Consider the following 15,798-nt stretch of genomic DNA (forward strand, 5'->3'; position numbering starts at 1 on the left):
TTCACTACTGTAAGTCGCTCTGGATAAGAGCGTCTGCTAAATGACTAAAATGTAAATGTAATGACGCTAAAACCTTGGCACTCCTGTATTTGGGGAGTTTCTCCCATTCTTTTCTGCAGATCCTCTCAAGCTCTGTCAGGTTGGATGGGGAGCGTTCCTGCACAGCTATTTTTCGGTCTGTCCAGAGATGTTCAATCGGGTTCAAGTCCGGGCTCTGGCTGGGCCACTCAAGGACATCCCGAAGCCACTCCTGTGTTTTCTGTGTGCTTAGGGACGTTGTCCTGTTGGAAGGTGAACCTTCGCCCCAGTCTGGGGTTCATGAGGACTTTGAAGACGGTTTTCATGATGGATCTCTCTGTACTTTGCTCCGTTCATCTTTCCCTCGATTCTGACTAGTCTCCCAGTCCATGCTGCTGAAAAACATCCCCACAGCATGATGCTGCCACCACCATGCTTCACCGTAGAGATGGTGCAAGGTTTCCTCCAGACGTGATGCTTGGCATTCAGGCCAAAGAGTTCAATCTTGGTTTCATCAGACCAGAGAATCTTGTTTCTCATGGTCTGAGAGTCTTTGGGTGCCTTTTGGAAAACTCCTAGCGGGCTGTCGTGCCTTTTACTGAGGAATGACTACCGTCTGGCCACTCTACTATAATGGCCTGATTGTTCTCCCCCGATTTGCTTAGTTTGGCTGGGCGGACAGCTCTAGGAAGAGTCTTGGTGGTTCCAAACTTCTTCCATTTAAGAATGATGGAGGCCACTGTGTTCTTGGGGACCTTCAATGCTGCAGAAATGTTTTGGTACCCTTCCCCAGATCTGTGCCTCGACACAATCCTGTCTCGGAGCTCTACGGACAATTCCTTCGACCTCCTGGCTTGGTTTTTGCTCTGCCATGCACTGTCAACTGTGGGACCTTATATAGACAGGTGTGTGCCTTTCCAAATCATGTCCAATCAATAGAATTTACCACAGGTGGACTCCAAGTTGTAGAAACATCTCAAGGATGATCAATGGAAACAGGATGCACCTGAGCTCAACTTCCAGTCTAATAGCAAAGGGTCTGAATACTTATGTAAAGAAGGTATTTCTGCTTTTTATTTGTAATAAATGTGCAAACATTTCTAAAAATCTGTTTTCACTTTGTCATTATGGGGTATTGTGTGTAGATTGAGCAAAAAAATGTATTTAATCCATTTTAGAATACAGCTGTAACGTAACAAAATGTGGAAAAAGTCAAGGGGTCTGAATACTTTCCGAATACACTGTGTATATAATAAGTCCTCCATATGAGCAGTATTGAGCTCAAAGTGGTAATATACAGTCAAAGACACCTCAGTCCAACTATCCTCAGTTAGTTCTAGAACATCTAAATGATCCTTGAAGCCTTGATAACCTGATAAACCCCTGTGTATATTCAAAAGAAGTACATCTGACATAACATTCATGAAAGGCTTGTTTTCTATGAAGGACTAGGACATTTTTATTGAAGTGTGAGCGCAGGAGAAAGAGAATAGTCACAGAGGCATTTAGGCAACGAGGCCCTTGACTAAAGAGAAGCCTCGCATGAATGTGCTTGAGTTGCATGTATTGTCTATTGCGTGCCGAAGGCAGATGGGAGCTCGTTTGTCAGTAGAACACACCTGAAAATCCACTATAAATCATGTCTGCGCTATCTACACAAATGAATTGGACTGTAACAGTGGGCTATCCCCCCACTAAAAAGTGCTCCTATGCTTTGAGTGTGAGCCCAGTAATGTAGCCAATGCTGAGTTGTTTTGAATAACTTCCAAGAGGAGGAGGGCACAGCTAGGCCTGCTCTTCCCTTGTCTCTTGGTAACATTTACAGTATAAGGTGTGTGCCGTCCAAAGGGTTCTTCTATTTAGTGGTTCATCGCATGCAAGGATAATGTTTCTTGAGAAAAAAAAGATTAGGGGCATTTGAATCATTACTTAGGTGACTAAACGCATACTTATTGTCGGTGGCGCTCATCCTCCACTTCTCAATGTCGAAGTTGATTAAGGGTGGGTATCATGGTGGATCTGATATTTGGTGAGAAATGCAGAGGACCTTTTGGGAGCATGTATTGCAAATGACTCTTGGCAGTGCCCTCTCATGTATTGCTCCATCTGAACGCAATTTGGCAGCGGTTCTCGTAAGAGAGGGGGAGAATGGCGTGCTGCAAGCCTCCTTCCTCATACCAGCACGCAAAGGTTCAGGACCTGTCATAAACACACCCTGGAGAGGATGGGAAACAGAGATGTTACCATGGTTCTGTCATGCGGCTCGATTAACCAGGATTTCTGTTAAAAACATAAGGTTAAAGTTATATGCTGTGTAGAAATAAGGAGACACAACCACTCTCACGCCAGGTTAACCCAGTATACATGCATGTCTTGTGTAATGGTTTTGTTGTAGTTTTCTCCCTCACATCACACGGAGGAGGTATTCAGGGAGTGTGGTAGTTTTCTCCCTTACATCACACTGAGGAGGTATTCAGGGAGTGTGGTAGTTTTCTCCCTCACATCACACGGAGGAGGTATTCAGGGAGTGTGGTAGTTTTCTCCCTTACATCACACTGAGGAGGTATTCAGGGAGTGTGGTAGTTTTCTCCCTTACATCACACGGAGGAGGTATTCAGGGAGTGTGGTACTTTTCTCCCTCACATCACACGGAGGAGGTATTCAGGGAGTGTGGTACTTTTCTCCCTTACATCACACAAAGGAGGTATTCAGGGAGTGTAGTAGTTTTCTCCCTCACATCACACAAAGGAGGTATTCAGGGAGTGTGGTAGTTTTCTCCCTTACATCACACAAAGGAGGTATTCAGGGAGTGTAGTAGTTTTCTCCCTCACATCACACAAAGGAGGTATTCAGGGAGTGTGGTAGTTTTCTCCCTTACATCACACAAAGGAGGTATTCAGGGAGTGAAAATGAAATTTGTGGACAAATTAATACATCATTATGTCAACTCTCCATAACACCAACATACAGAATGATCTGCCATCATTGTAATTGAATATAACAATGATAATTAAAATTATTACATATAATCACCATTAAAAGTGCAATCTGCAATATTTAAAAGAGATATTCACTTTATTTGAACTAAATCTGTATTTTGGATGAAAATGGCATGTTATAGAATAGTCCAGACTCTTTTTTTCTTTGGAGATTTCAATTGGTTTTGAGAAACTTACCCCAACCAGCGATACACTTCCTTATGCTTGTTCTGCAGAGCTTAGAACATTAACAAAAGCTAAAAATAAATAAAAAAATTAAATGCTCTCATTATAGTGATGCAGGTCTTTAGATGTACACATTACATTTTGTCATTCCAAACATTATCCGCATCATTATATTCCATTTTGTAAGACTCCACTCAGAAGCCTTTTTTAACATCAAATACACTACAAGTTTTAAATGTCCTACATTGCAGGAACGTTCTCCTGCATCAGGATGCTCAAATTAAGATCCTACATCTGAATGTCACAAAGCCCAAATTTACCTGTGGGTCCCAGACACCACCTCCATGTCAGTGTCTTTCCCAGCCAGCAGAGGGACCCATCTTATCTAATCTACCTCTGCTGTCCCTGAGTATCCCTCTATATATAGGCTGGAGAGCATGATGTGGACCTTACAAACAGACACAAACACTATGGGGTTTCTATATAGTTTTCCAAACCCGGTCCTAGAGAGCCTATGTGTCTGGGCAGTTTTGATTCTCTCTTCACATTTATATTTATACCTAATGTGCAATAAGTCCCACACCCACAAATGAAATGGCAGAGGAGAAGCTAAATTCTGAAAAGGGACAAAAGTATGTTTTTGTTGATGGTCTGGAAGAATATGTGAAATTGATGGGGACATTGGATTTATTTCCAATTAGTTCTTTGACCACTTCTGCCAATTCTTAATTAAAACACTGTAAAAAATTTAACCACAAGTTGGTATGCCGATTTGGGATGAATTCATTAGAGGTAGATTTTCCCCTTGAGTGCCATGAAAGACTTTCCTTTGCAAAGAAATGCTTTTATACATCTGTGACATCAATCTTGCTTCACTCTATGCATACCCACGCTGAAGCTTTTATTGCATATCACTTACTATGCATCACTTATTGTCTTGCTGTACAGCAAACTGCTGTTACGCTGTTTAGTTTTCTTGCCACTTATAGCTACTTACTTTCTATTATTCATCCCAGTTTGGTTATCTAAACACGCTGGAGCCCAGGGAGCCTGGTTGACGTTGTATTGATAGCCAGGGTGAGTTCCTCTTTTTTGGACCTCTGGCACATGAACAAACTCTCAATTTGACCCATTTTCCATTTTATTCTCTCTTACCTTCTCTTTACCCTCCTTCTGTGGCTAAAGCAGGGAAGACTCATTACAAAACCTTTTAATACTCTCTTCAAGACTAAGTCAAACTTTAAGTCTTAAGTCAGCTGGGGTTATTCCCGTAAGGAAGGAGTTGTTGTGAGATCAGCAGTCAATTTTTTGCAAGGATCATATGTCATGATATCGTCATAAAAATGCAAAAGTAGCACAAAGAACAATCAATTGTCTGTACACAAAGGCAGTCTTTTTAAATTATGTGAAAAATAAAAATGAGGTCCCCTTCTAATCCAGGTGCAGGGTCCATGCGGTTGCACAGCAGGGAAAGGTCCTATATGTACTTCAGGCTGCTAGTGTTTTCACTAATGATGCCACATATGCAAATGACAAAGTAGTATACTCAGTGACCACTAGGTGGTAGGACATATACATGCAAAAGGTCTGCCAATGACATCATTGATCCACTTGACAATTGAGAAACCGTTAATATTTTAAAATGAGCCTAGGTATGATAGGATTACACACTCATAACATGTTTGTCATCAATTGTCCTATACATTTTCTAGGCATATGACCTCACTTCATATTCAGTGGGTTCGTGCTGATATTTATATCACTGCAAACTGTTGCAATCATCAAACTGTTATCAAGATGAGGAAGCTATTTAGAATGGAAATAATACAACTGCAAATATCTGAAATGATAGCATCAGATTCAATGCCAATGACCCTATTATGATTCTGTTAAACGGTTGATATTCAAAAGAAATAAAAAAATCCCTGCTTATTCAACATTATGCTCTACATTGTGCCCATAAAATATATTATTAATCAAGGCCTACCTATATAATAAATGACATAGGCCTACGCGTATACCGCGCATAACTCGATTGCTTTTTTGCGCAAGAAGACATTCACAAATACCAGTTACGGATTTTATGTGTTTTAATTGGTAGCATATTGTATTGATTTACTTGTTGTTTTTTTATATATACAAAAGATCAGATGATATCACCAACTTTCAATCAACACAAATATGAGTCAATGTAAAAGAAGATAGTGGATAAACGCTTCAGTGACATGGTTAGAAGTCGTAGGCCTATATTATGGGAACTGCTGAAGCATTCGAATATTCACGCTTGCGGTCTGCTCATAAATATTGGTTAACTCGTGCATTGTGCGCTGAATGAATGTTGTTGATGTTTATTCATGTCTTACTAACATCACGATAAAAATTATATTATGTATAACAACAACAACTATACAAATAATACTATGACATGTATTATTATTATTAGAGGTAGCCCTTGGCGTAGACTATAAAGGAGGCTACATCTGGTATTATCAGATAACACAACAATAATCTGACCAATTGGGACGCAGGCTATTGCATGAATGATATGCCTACACTATGATCCTACAAAACCTACACTATGCATTATGATGGTTCTTGTTAATCGTAAAGAGAGGCTAACGCTACAAGACAAACACATATTGCTCGACTTAATTTAGTATTTATTTCTATCCTAAACCAAATGCACTATACCATGGTGATAATATAACATCTGAAATAATAGGCTAAAGATTAGCCTATATGTATTCTACTGTTGTGGTATCATTGCGAGAGGAAACACACAAGCACGGCTCCTGAATTACATTTACATTTTAGTCATTTAGCAGACGCTCTTATCCAGAATGACCTACAGGAGCATTTAGGGTCAAGTGCCTTGCTCAAGGAAAGATTTTTCACCTAGTTGACTCGAGGATTCGAACCAGCGACCTTTCATTTACTGGCCCAACGCTCTTAACCGCTAGGTTACCTATAGCTCGAAACAAACAAGATCAATGATAAATCTTGGACGAATTTATTAAGACCTCAATTCGATCAATTGCCAATGAGAAAATAATTATTCCTCCTACCTCAATGTGTTGAAATGTGCTGCCTGTGGGCCCGCAGATCATGTCACCGACACCCGAGGTCTGTGGTAATTTATAGGCCTACATGTGGCAAACCATGAAAAACATAATGTGCATGCATTGAAATTAAATGGGGTTTAGGCATGTGCTTTATAACATACAGCAGGAGAAGCATAAAGCCTACATCATTATTTCACGGGAAGATGCTCCTCAGAAAGAACTCCAGACATAACGCAAATAATCCCTACCATATAACTCTTCTTTGTTTTACATTTATGAGTTATCAACCTTAATTGAATACATTTGACACCGAGTGAAGCTTACCTGTGGTTCAGGTGGTTGGTATTTACAGTATAGATTCAAGGCCAAGGTCGTCGTCAATAACATCATCTATTGAGCAAACGGTAGGCCTATGTATGGATAGGGAGAAGGCGCACAACAACAGCCACCCAGGTAGACTGACAGCTGTATTACTATCAACCTCGAAGTTCTCATTATTCTGAGTGACATTGGCTACAGTTGTGGATGCGTATCTATTGGTGTCCGTTGGCTAAAGACAAACATATGCTAGCTAGGCTACTCTCATTCCAATGGGTCATTTTATTTTCATGGTTTGATATACAACAGCCCTTTTGGCTGGTGAAGGGTTAACCTTTTAAAAACATATTTATTGCCAGACAGGACGTGAGTGTGTCGTAATTTACAGTGGCCAATCATCACTCGAGTTTTCTCTCCTCTCGTCCAATAGGAAATGGAGAGGGATCGCTGTCTGTCACAGGTGAGGTTGGATAGTGGATCTGTGTGAAAAAGGCAGGAAAAGAGAGAAAGCTTAGGCTAATGCGAGAGCTGACGGAGGAGAAGCATCTTGCCTCGGGATATAGGCTGAACGCAGTATTTCCATCGCTTTTTCAGTGGGAATGCAATGAGATACCAAATCTGGGAGGTACAAAAAAGCAGTAATAGCGCTTCAAGGGGAATACAATGCGGATGATTTGACGTTGGTCCATATCTACGATTTTTACAAGACAGAAACTTTGCTCTTTGAAATGGCCGTTCGCAGCAACTCCTTAATGCCTTTCTCTATCCAAGCCATTTTGAACAAAAAAGAGGACAGTCGACACTTGCCAGATTTGGACATCTGCTTCTCGAAGACTGCGTGTTGGAAAATATTTGGAGAAATGGATACTGGTTCGGAGGACTTTCCCGCGGCGTGTAGAAGTGACGAGGGAGCTTGCATGGCCAGCGACCAGAAAAGTTACGACTCGGATTCAGGTCTCAGTGATGACAATGACAGCAAGAGACTGGCGGTTTGCAAGTCCGAGAAAAACAGGGATCCTGCTTCAGACGTCCTGGAAGAAAGTTTGCAGGACGAAACGGACCATGAATCCACTGCTGTCGATAACGCAAAAGGTCTTAGTGACTGTGAACCTAATGTTTCGGGTAAGTTACATTTTTTTTATTGGGACATATCGGGTAAAAGTCTGTAAACACATGAATTGAAACCATAATTTAAAGTAATATTCTAAAAATACTTTATGGGGAACATCCTAGTCTAATCCCTTCAAATCATTTCCCCAATGTGTTGTAAACATTAGGCTATTTTACTCGCAGGAGGCACCGCCTTTACGCATGAGGCAGCGGGATGTTATGTCATGCATACACACATTTTTAGGCCTAATTTCAATCTATATATTCCATTAACTTGTGTATATGGCAATGATGATTTATGAAAGTGTGAGGTTAGTTTTCAGACAGCCCTGGATGCATTTTAAGAGCTAGGGCCTATTTGACTATTCCATCTTGTGTGGTCTAAGAAAAGTGATGATTTGTATTGTTCATAGTTCATAAAATGCACAATTTCTTCTTTCAGATTCCAACAACCTAGACGAGGCCAGTTGTGATAAAAGTTCGGATCAGCCCAAACAGAGGAAAAAACGTTCAAGGGCTGCGTTCTCCCACGCGCAAGTGTTCGAGCTCGAGCGTAGGTTCAATCACCAAAGATACCTATCCGGACCAGAGAGAGCAGACCTGGCGGCCTCCCTGAAGCTGACAGAGACGCAGGTCAAAATATGGTTCCAGAACCGCAGATATAAAACAAAACGTCGTCAAATGGCTGCCGACTTGATGGCATCGGCCCCTGCAGCAAAGAAAGTGGCTGTGAAAGTGTTAGTTCGGGACGACCAGAGACAGTACAACCCCGGAGAACTACTGCGGCCTCCGCTCCTCGCTCTCCAGCCGTCGTATTACTACCCCTACGCCTATTGCCTCCCGGCATGGACACTCTCTACTTGTGCTGGGAATCAATGAGAATTGAATAGCCTACTTTGTATTTATTTTCCTCCATCAGGAAATCGAGGCATTTGCTTTATTGACTTTTTATGAAGAAATCAGGAGAGATTAAATGAACTCAGAACTACTTATGTGAGTTATGTCAATCATTTGAACTGCCTCATGGTGTCTAGACTGAACATGTCACTTTTCTTGGTATAGTGATGACACTAGGCCATTGTTTCAGATTGTATGGAGTTGTAAACCTTCCAGAGGGGGCCTACAACATCTGTGTTCCTATGTATACTACGAGCATTGGAGATATCAGACCCCCAAGCGACATTTCGAATATCTCCCTTACTGCTTTTCTTTTCTTGCTGCGGTTGTAGGGTAACGGTAAGATTTTCAGCACTTTTCGAAACATAGAGATAGAGTGTGGACATATATCTGACTGAAATATCGATTTGAAGGTTTCTTTTGTACTTATGACCTTAACGTGAACTGTGGCAGAGACAGTAACAATTGAACTCTTGTTAAAAATGTACTTATTTTCTAATTGTTCTAAATCTGATTGTTTATTAAGAGAGAAATCAAACATTAAAAACATATCAGGCATATTATATTTTGAAGCTAGTCGTGTTTGATTCGAGCCTTAATATGTATGTCCTTTTTCCCTTTTTAGACTTTCCCTTACGAAAAAAGATTGCAGTTGGAGTGCAGTATTACTGCATGCTGCAACTACTGCATCCAAAAAAACACAGTCAGCTGCTGACTGAAGTTACTGCACTTTTACTGCAATTTCAAAACAGCAATCTTTTTGTAAGGGCTGAATTTCAGTTAATATGACAGTGGTTTTGTTGACCATGATCAGTGGGCCTAAATGAATTGTAATTGTGTCATTAACCATTCTTGTTGTCATAATGATAACAACATTTTAATAATAACTTCATTAACTTAATAATAATAATAAGCAATGAAATACCCATGATGCATTGATGAACGAAATTGCATCACAACAACAAATGTAGGGTTTTATTTTCTTGACCTCAAATTACTAAATTGGTAGATACCATGTAGTACCTGTATCCTGTAGCATACATTTTCTTTGTTTGTGTAGCCTAATTTAAGTAGTAACTACTTTCTAACATGGTTTTGGTCAGTTTCCTTTCATCATCCTTATAGCTCCAGGCAGGCCCACCTTATTCTGCAGCTACAGTATATACCATATAAGCCTACAGTTGAGGAATTCCCCTCAAACCAGTTATATAATAACTGTTTGGGGATTATTTATTTAGCCTACCAATGTATTTCAAAATACTTTTTTTTAAATCATGAATTAAGCATTGTCCTTTTTTTATTCCAGTTGCTCATCATTAATTACTGTACTCTTTATCAGTAGGTTAAAACTAACATGTCTCACGAAGGTCTAATTAGAATGGGAGAGAAATATTCTGCACACCAAAACTGCAGGGTTCAAGAGCATGTGACGGTTTTAATCCCACACTATTTTTTATTTACATAATTACATTTCACATTTTTGTAATTGATCTGAAGCACTTATCCAAAGCGACTTACAGTAGTGCATTCATCTTAATATGGCTATAGGTGAGATAACCACATCAAAGTCGTAGTAAGTACATTTTTCCTTAATAAAAAAGCTATCAGCAAAGTCAGTGCTAGTAGGAAAAGACACGTGCAATTATTGAAGATACTCTTTGAAGAGGTAGGGTTTCATACGTTAATTTCATCTTATTCCTGAGAAACGGAATAATTGATTGAATGAACTTGTTCATTCAATGACAGAAAGTTGAATTGTGCTGATTCATTTAATTTTATTTGGCTGAACAAAGTTAATAGACATACAAATAAAGAACCATAAAACTAACAAGTAGATGATTATTCTTATAATTATTTTGTATTATTATTAAAAGTAAAGGTAGCCTAGTAGTCGGTTCAATTCTGATATGTGATGACTTCATCATAATCATAGCCTATAAATCTTATAGCCTATCCTAGCGGCCCTAGTTTAAACCACACACCCCTCAGTGCTACCACCCTTACTGCACAACTTCCTGACAGGTTGGCCATACACTAATCCTCATTTGCCTCCCCACTAATACACCTGCCAGACAATGATTTATGGGTCCCCGATTCCTGAACTATGTAAACTGACAGGAACCTTCGAGGTGTGTCAACATGAAGATATCTATACCCATGAGTGTTTGGGTGTTAAGGAGGTAAAGGGAGAGAAAAACGTAAGCCTATGGACTGACTTTTATAACCACAACTAATTTCAAACTCGATACTATTTCGGGTAGATAGGCTACTTTTTCCGTGCGGCAAACGATAGGCAAATTTTTCATAAATCAGAGAAACTTTTATAGTATTTTTCAACATATCATCTCTCTGACCAAACCAACAGAAATGGTCCCATTTTCGTCATTTAGCAGACGTTTTTATACAGAGCGACTTACAAGAGCAATTAGGGTAAAAATAAATACATACTTTATTGTCACATCCCTTACGAAAAAATATTGCAGTATAACTGTAGCATACTGTAGTATAACTGAAGTATGCTGCAAATACTGCGTCCAAAATAACACCGTTTTTTTACTGCAGTAATTTTGCATTGTGACTGCAGTTACAGTGCAGTATAACTGCAGTTCAACTACAGTATGCCGCAATTATTCTGCAATTACTGTGTCCAAAATTCCACAGTCGACTGCAGTTTAAAAAGTGCTATCTTTATTTGTAAGGGATACATCGTATAGGTGCAGTGAAATGTGTTGTTTTACAGGGTCACCTATTGTAGGACCCGGCCACTGGAGCAAATTAGGGTTAAGTGCCTTGCGCAAGGGCATATCGACAGATTTTTTTTTATCTAGTCAGCTCAGGGATTCAAACCAGAGACCTTTCAGTTACTAGGCCGACGCTCTTAACCGCTAGGCCACCCGACACCCTGGTTCCAAGCACAAAGGGCATTTCAATCTTTGTATTCTGGATAATTCTTGCACAAACTCTTATCGAGTACTTTGCGCGGCTATAGCCTATATCTGATACCACGCCCGGCTATACAACCAACACAATCGTACAGCCCAAAGGAAATCTCCAATGATTCTGTTAATTGCTTGTTTCTCTACAAACACAGTTTGTCTTAAAAAGAGAATTGCTAAAATGAAATACAAATCGGCGTTATAGAAAGGGCTGTTATTCTACATGACCTATCCCAAATCCCATTGACATGGCATTCTGTCTCATGCCTGCATAAGAAGACATCTCATTAAGAGTGAAATATTCTGGCAGTTGAAGTTCTTCTTTTCTACTTTTGATTGGTGAAATGCAAACACCCACATAGGTATGCATTAACCCCATTTCATTGTCTACCCATTAGACTTGTTTTTATACATGAGAGCGTTTGCATGACATTTGGAGGGAATGCGTGTAGTCCTATGCGCAAAGCATGAAGATGGTTAAAAGTATGTTTTGAAATTTAAAACATGACTTCCGATTTTTTGTCATGTACTAAGCCTCTACCATGGTAGGTCAAATGTAGAACACATGCCATGTAGCACGTTGGTGGGCCACATCGGTAGGCCTATACTGTTCATATAGGTCCATTCAACGCATGCAGTTTGTTTTATGAAAATAATCGTACAACATATCTCCTACAGCACAAATTATTTTTAACCTCTTACAGAACAGCTAGATTGAAATAATTGAAAACGTAGTCTGCGTAGTGATTTTACATATTTTGTGAGTGGAATCGTTTCCCGTTACTTTATGCGAAACATATCTCCTTAACCAAGGCTGTATGCCCATCTGTGCCAAGCTGGCTTGGGCGGCGCTGGCTGAGGTGAGCCCAGCAGGGCCGAGATGCAACACACAGCAAAGGAAAGGGTGAAATTAATGATTTACATGGAAGAGACAATACATTTTTAGGAAATGTGTAATTCGTGCATAATTGTTTTGTTACGCATACATCTCAGCAAATGGATTGCGCGAATGAACCATGGCTTGCTCGCGAATCAGACAGACAAATTAAATATTCTTCGCTTATTTTCAAATAACAAAGAAATGAAACTGAACTGGTTTCAGGGGCTAGGCTATAGGGCTAGCTATGTGGAGTGCATCACTTCGTGTTATCGTTTGTCACTTTTGAAATCGCAAGATCGCAATAGGCCCATGTGGAATTGTGTCTTTAAGACACTAATACATGCCAATCTAATAAATCTCAAAGATCGTGATCGACACCAACAGTAGAGGCCCTTGGTTCCAAAACAACTACAAAAAAGTATGTCATCCAACAAACGGCTCCGCATTCCAATCAAGGCCTACTCATTTTGACAAATTGTTTGGTATATTTCTTCCTATTTTATTTCGACATCATATTTATCACTTTGAATGATACAGACCTAGGCCAATTAATGAAGGTTCTTCCAAAACGTTTTTTTGTTTAATCCGAAATATGTCACCTTATCTATTCAAGAGGGCCCAGCCCTTAATTATAATGTTAATATAGGTCAATAGTTGGTTGCATCAAAATATAGAGTAGATCACAGGATGGTTATTTGCAACAGCAAACAAAACATTATGATCATATGCGTGTCCATATTGCTCAATATGCTCAAATTTGTCTCCACCGAACGAAATCCTCAATTCATGTGCATGGAACGCTAATATCTATTGCCATACATTGGTGCACTTTTTCGGAATGTGACTCGTGAGTGTTGTTGTGTGGGCCTAAATCAGAGCAAGAGCACAATGTTTGAGGCTGGTAGACATAGATGAATAAATAATGTATATTTACCATATAGATACGTTTCTCGACTCGCACACAAACACCTTCAAACTCTCCCTGTCTCTCCCCCTCTCCCTCCCCCTTCCTGTCTCTCCCTCTCTCTCTGTTGACACACACACACACACACACACACACACACACACACACACACACACACACACACACACACACACACACACACACACACACACACACACACACACACACACACACACACACACACACAGTCACTGCTCTTTTGTTTGCCAGTACAAGAAATATCATACATGATTTACTCAACATGGTATAGTAATTTACCAGTTTATTAGTACTTTTTCATTTTTCTTACTATCATCTGAATGCCTGTATATATAATATATATATATATATATATTATAAGATCTTGCATGATGTCAAGGACAATTCCATACATGTTCGCTTGACACGTATAATGAGACTTAATCAGTGAAATTATTTTCTCTCGCAGAGACATGTTCCAGTTGTTGTTCTAGATCAAGTTGCAGATCTAATGATAGAAAATTGGTATTTAATATGACGTTCTTTGAGACTTAAATCCGTAGGCCATATGTTCCCATATGCATGGCAAAATCTATCGGTGCATATAGGCTATAGACTTAATTAAATGATATGTGGACATGTCAGGTTACAATAGCACAGTTACACAACCTCGATATTTAGTCATGTAAAGAGGCTATTGCGCTGCGGGTGGGATACATTTTTTCTTCTTCATTTTTTCATAATGCGTTCACACGAAGTGTATATACCATCCGCAGCCTATTTGTGTGTACCTTGTCAAAAGGAAAATAACCGACGAGACATCATTATTAGGGCGGCAGGTAGCATAGCGGCCAGTAGCCGAAAGGTCGCCGGTTCGAATACCCGAGCTGACAAGGTGAAAAATCTGTCGATGTGCCCTTGAACATAGCACTCAACCCTAATTTCCTCCATGGGCACCGCACTACTATGGCTGACCTTGTAAAACCACACATTTCAAAATAAAATAATTTATTGAGTAGTCACATCCGGAGACTGCATTTGGATGAATTTGTGGAGAAAGGCAAAAATGAACATGTAGACATGGTGCAATTATGGATTTTGATAATATGCAGAATTATTTCTCTGCTTCAAACACCGAGAGAAAAGTACAGCTATGATGATTTATTTATTTATTAGCATCCACACTAGCTGTTGCTCATGCAGCAGCTCTCTTCCTGGGGTCCACACAAAACATAAAACATGACATACAGAACATTGACAGACAAGAACAGCTCAAGGACAAAACTGCATACATTTCAAATAAGAGAACGTGGGCTGTGAAACGATTAAAAAAACTAATATCGAGTTAATTTTAGAATTTGCTGTGATTACACGATTAATCTCAAATTCAGAATTTGCTCAAATTGAGATTTAAGATTTTATATATACAAAAAGCATTACAAGAATTTTGACGTTTTGATTTTGTCCAAGATAACGGTTAGCAAAATTAAGTAAATTGATAAAGCACACTTTCTGTAACCTCAACATCAACTTGTTTTGACATGGATTTGTTGCTTTTAGCTGTATACATTGTGTATTTTGGATGCTTTCGGTATATTTTGACCGCTTTCAGACAATGCAATCAATCACGATAAAAATAGAATGCAAAAAAATTACAAAAAGTTCAATCGAAATAATAACAGCCCTAAAGAAAATATGTAACGAAAATGTAAAATACCCAGCAGGTGTCCTTGCTCCATTTCATACTAAATGGTACATTTTGACCTCCACCATTTAAACCATCAAGGTCTTCGCGGTGATGTATATAAGCTGCCACATATGGTAGGTAGGCCATATGTTCCCATATGTATGGCAAAATCTATCGGTGCATATAGGCTATAGACTTATATATATATATATATATATATATATATCATAAAATGTTAATTACATTTTGATCGATTTTCAGATCTCGTGGAGTAGGCTATCTCGGGTAATACTTGCATACATTAAACCCAAACAAAGGTCCTACGATAAATAAATAAGTAAATCATGGAGAAGGAGGCATGTATCGCATCAAAGTAAATAGTATACTAATATATCATTTAAGAACATTTATAATGATAAAAGTGACTGTCCAGCCTATACAGTAGTTTAAATATTTCGTTTGTCAAATGTAGCCTAATATCAAACGAGTAGGCCTATTTCCAAACGGCTTGACTAGTGTTGAAGGCCAAGCAAGCGCTTACATTCTAGTCTATTTCAATAATGGTTTAAGTAACATTAAACCATATTGATCGAGAAAATGCAAGATACATTTTCTATTGCTAGTGATAATCTGAAAAATGAAATGACAAAAAACAGAAGCAACTAGGTTTGACAACTTCGATAGAGCGCAGGTAAACTGCACGATAAAGAATTTCACACAACTTCTGAACTGTGATAACCTATACAGTGGCGGTTCTAGACCATTTCAACTGGGGGGGCCAAGCTGGGGCCAGTTGTACTGTTA

At 39.3% G+C, this 15,798-nt stretch overlaps 1 protein-coding gene across 1 annotated transcript; it reads left to right on the forward strand.

The window, feature by feature from the left end:
• The first annotated feature begins 7,034 nt into the window (after nucleotides 1-7,034).
• nkx3-2 (NK3 homeobox 2) lies at nucleotides 7,035-8,662 on the forward strand. The gene is made up of 2 exons (XM_014199143.3): nucleotides 7,035-7,684; nucleotides 8,115-8,662. Exons 1-2 carry the CDS (start codon nucleotides 7,291-7,293, stop codon nucleotides 8,549-8,551), a joined length of 831 nt encoding a protein of 276 aa, XP_014054618.1. The 5' UTR covers nucleotides 7,035-7,290; the 3' UTR covers nucleotides 8,552-8,662.
• The last annotated feature ends 7,136 nt before the right edge of the window (nucleotides 8,663-15,798 follow it).

Source organism: Salmo salar, chromosome 05 (genome assembly GCF_965601325.2).
Source record: "Salmo salar chromosome 05, fSalSal1, whole genome shotgun sequence".
Lineage (NCBI taxonomy): Eukaryota > Metazoa > Chordata > Actinopteri > Salmoniformes > Salmonidae > Salmo > Salmo salar.

Excerpts from the sequence above, each read along its gene's own strand:
- nkx3-2 (XM_014199143.3), top strand. The coding sequence starts at position 7,291 with ATGGCCGTTCGCAGCAACTCCTTAATGCCTTTCTCTATCCAAGCCATT. Across the intron at positions 7,685-8,114 it reads CTGTGAACCTAATGTTTCGG|ATTCCAACAACCTAGACGAG; the intron begins GTAAGTTACATT and ends TTCTTCTTTCAG.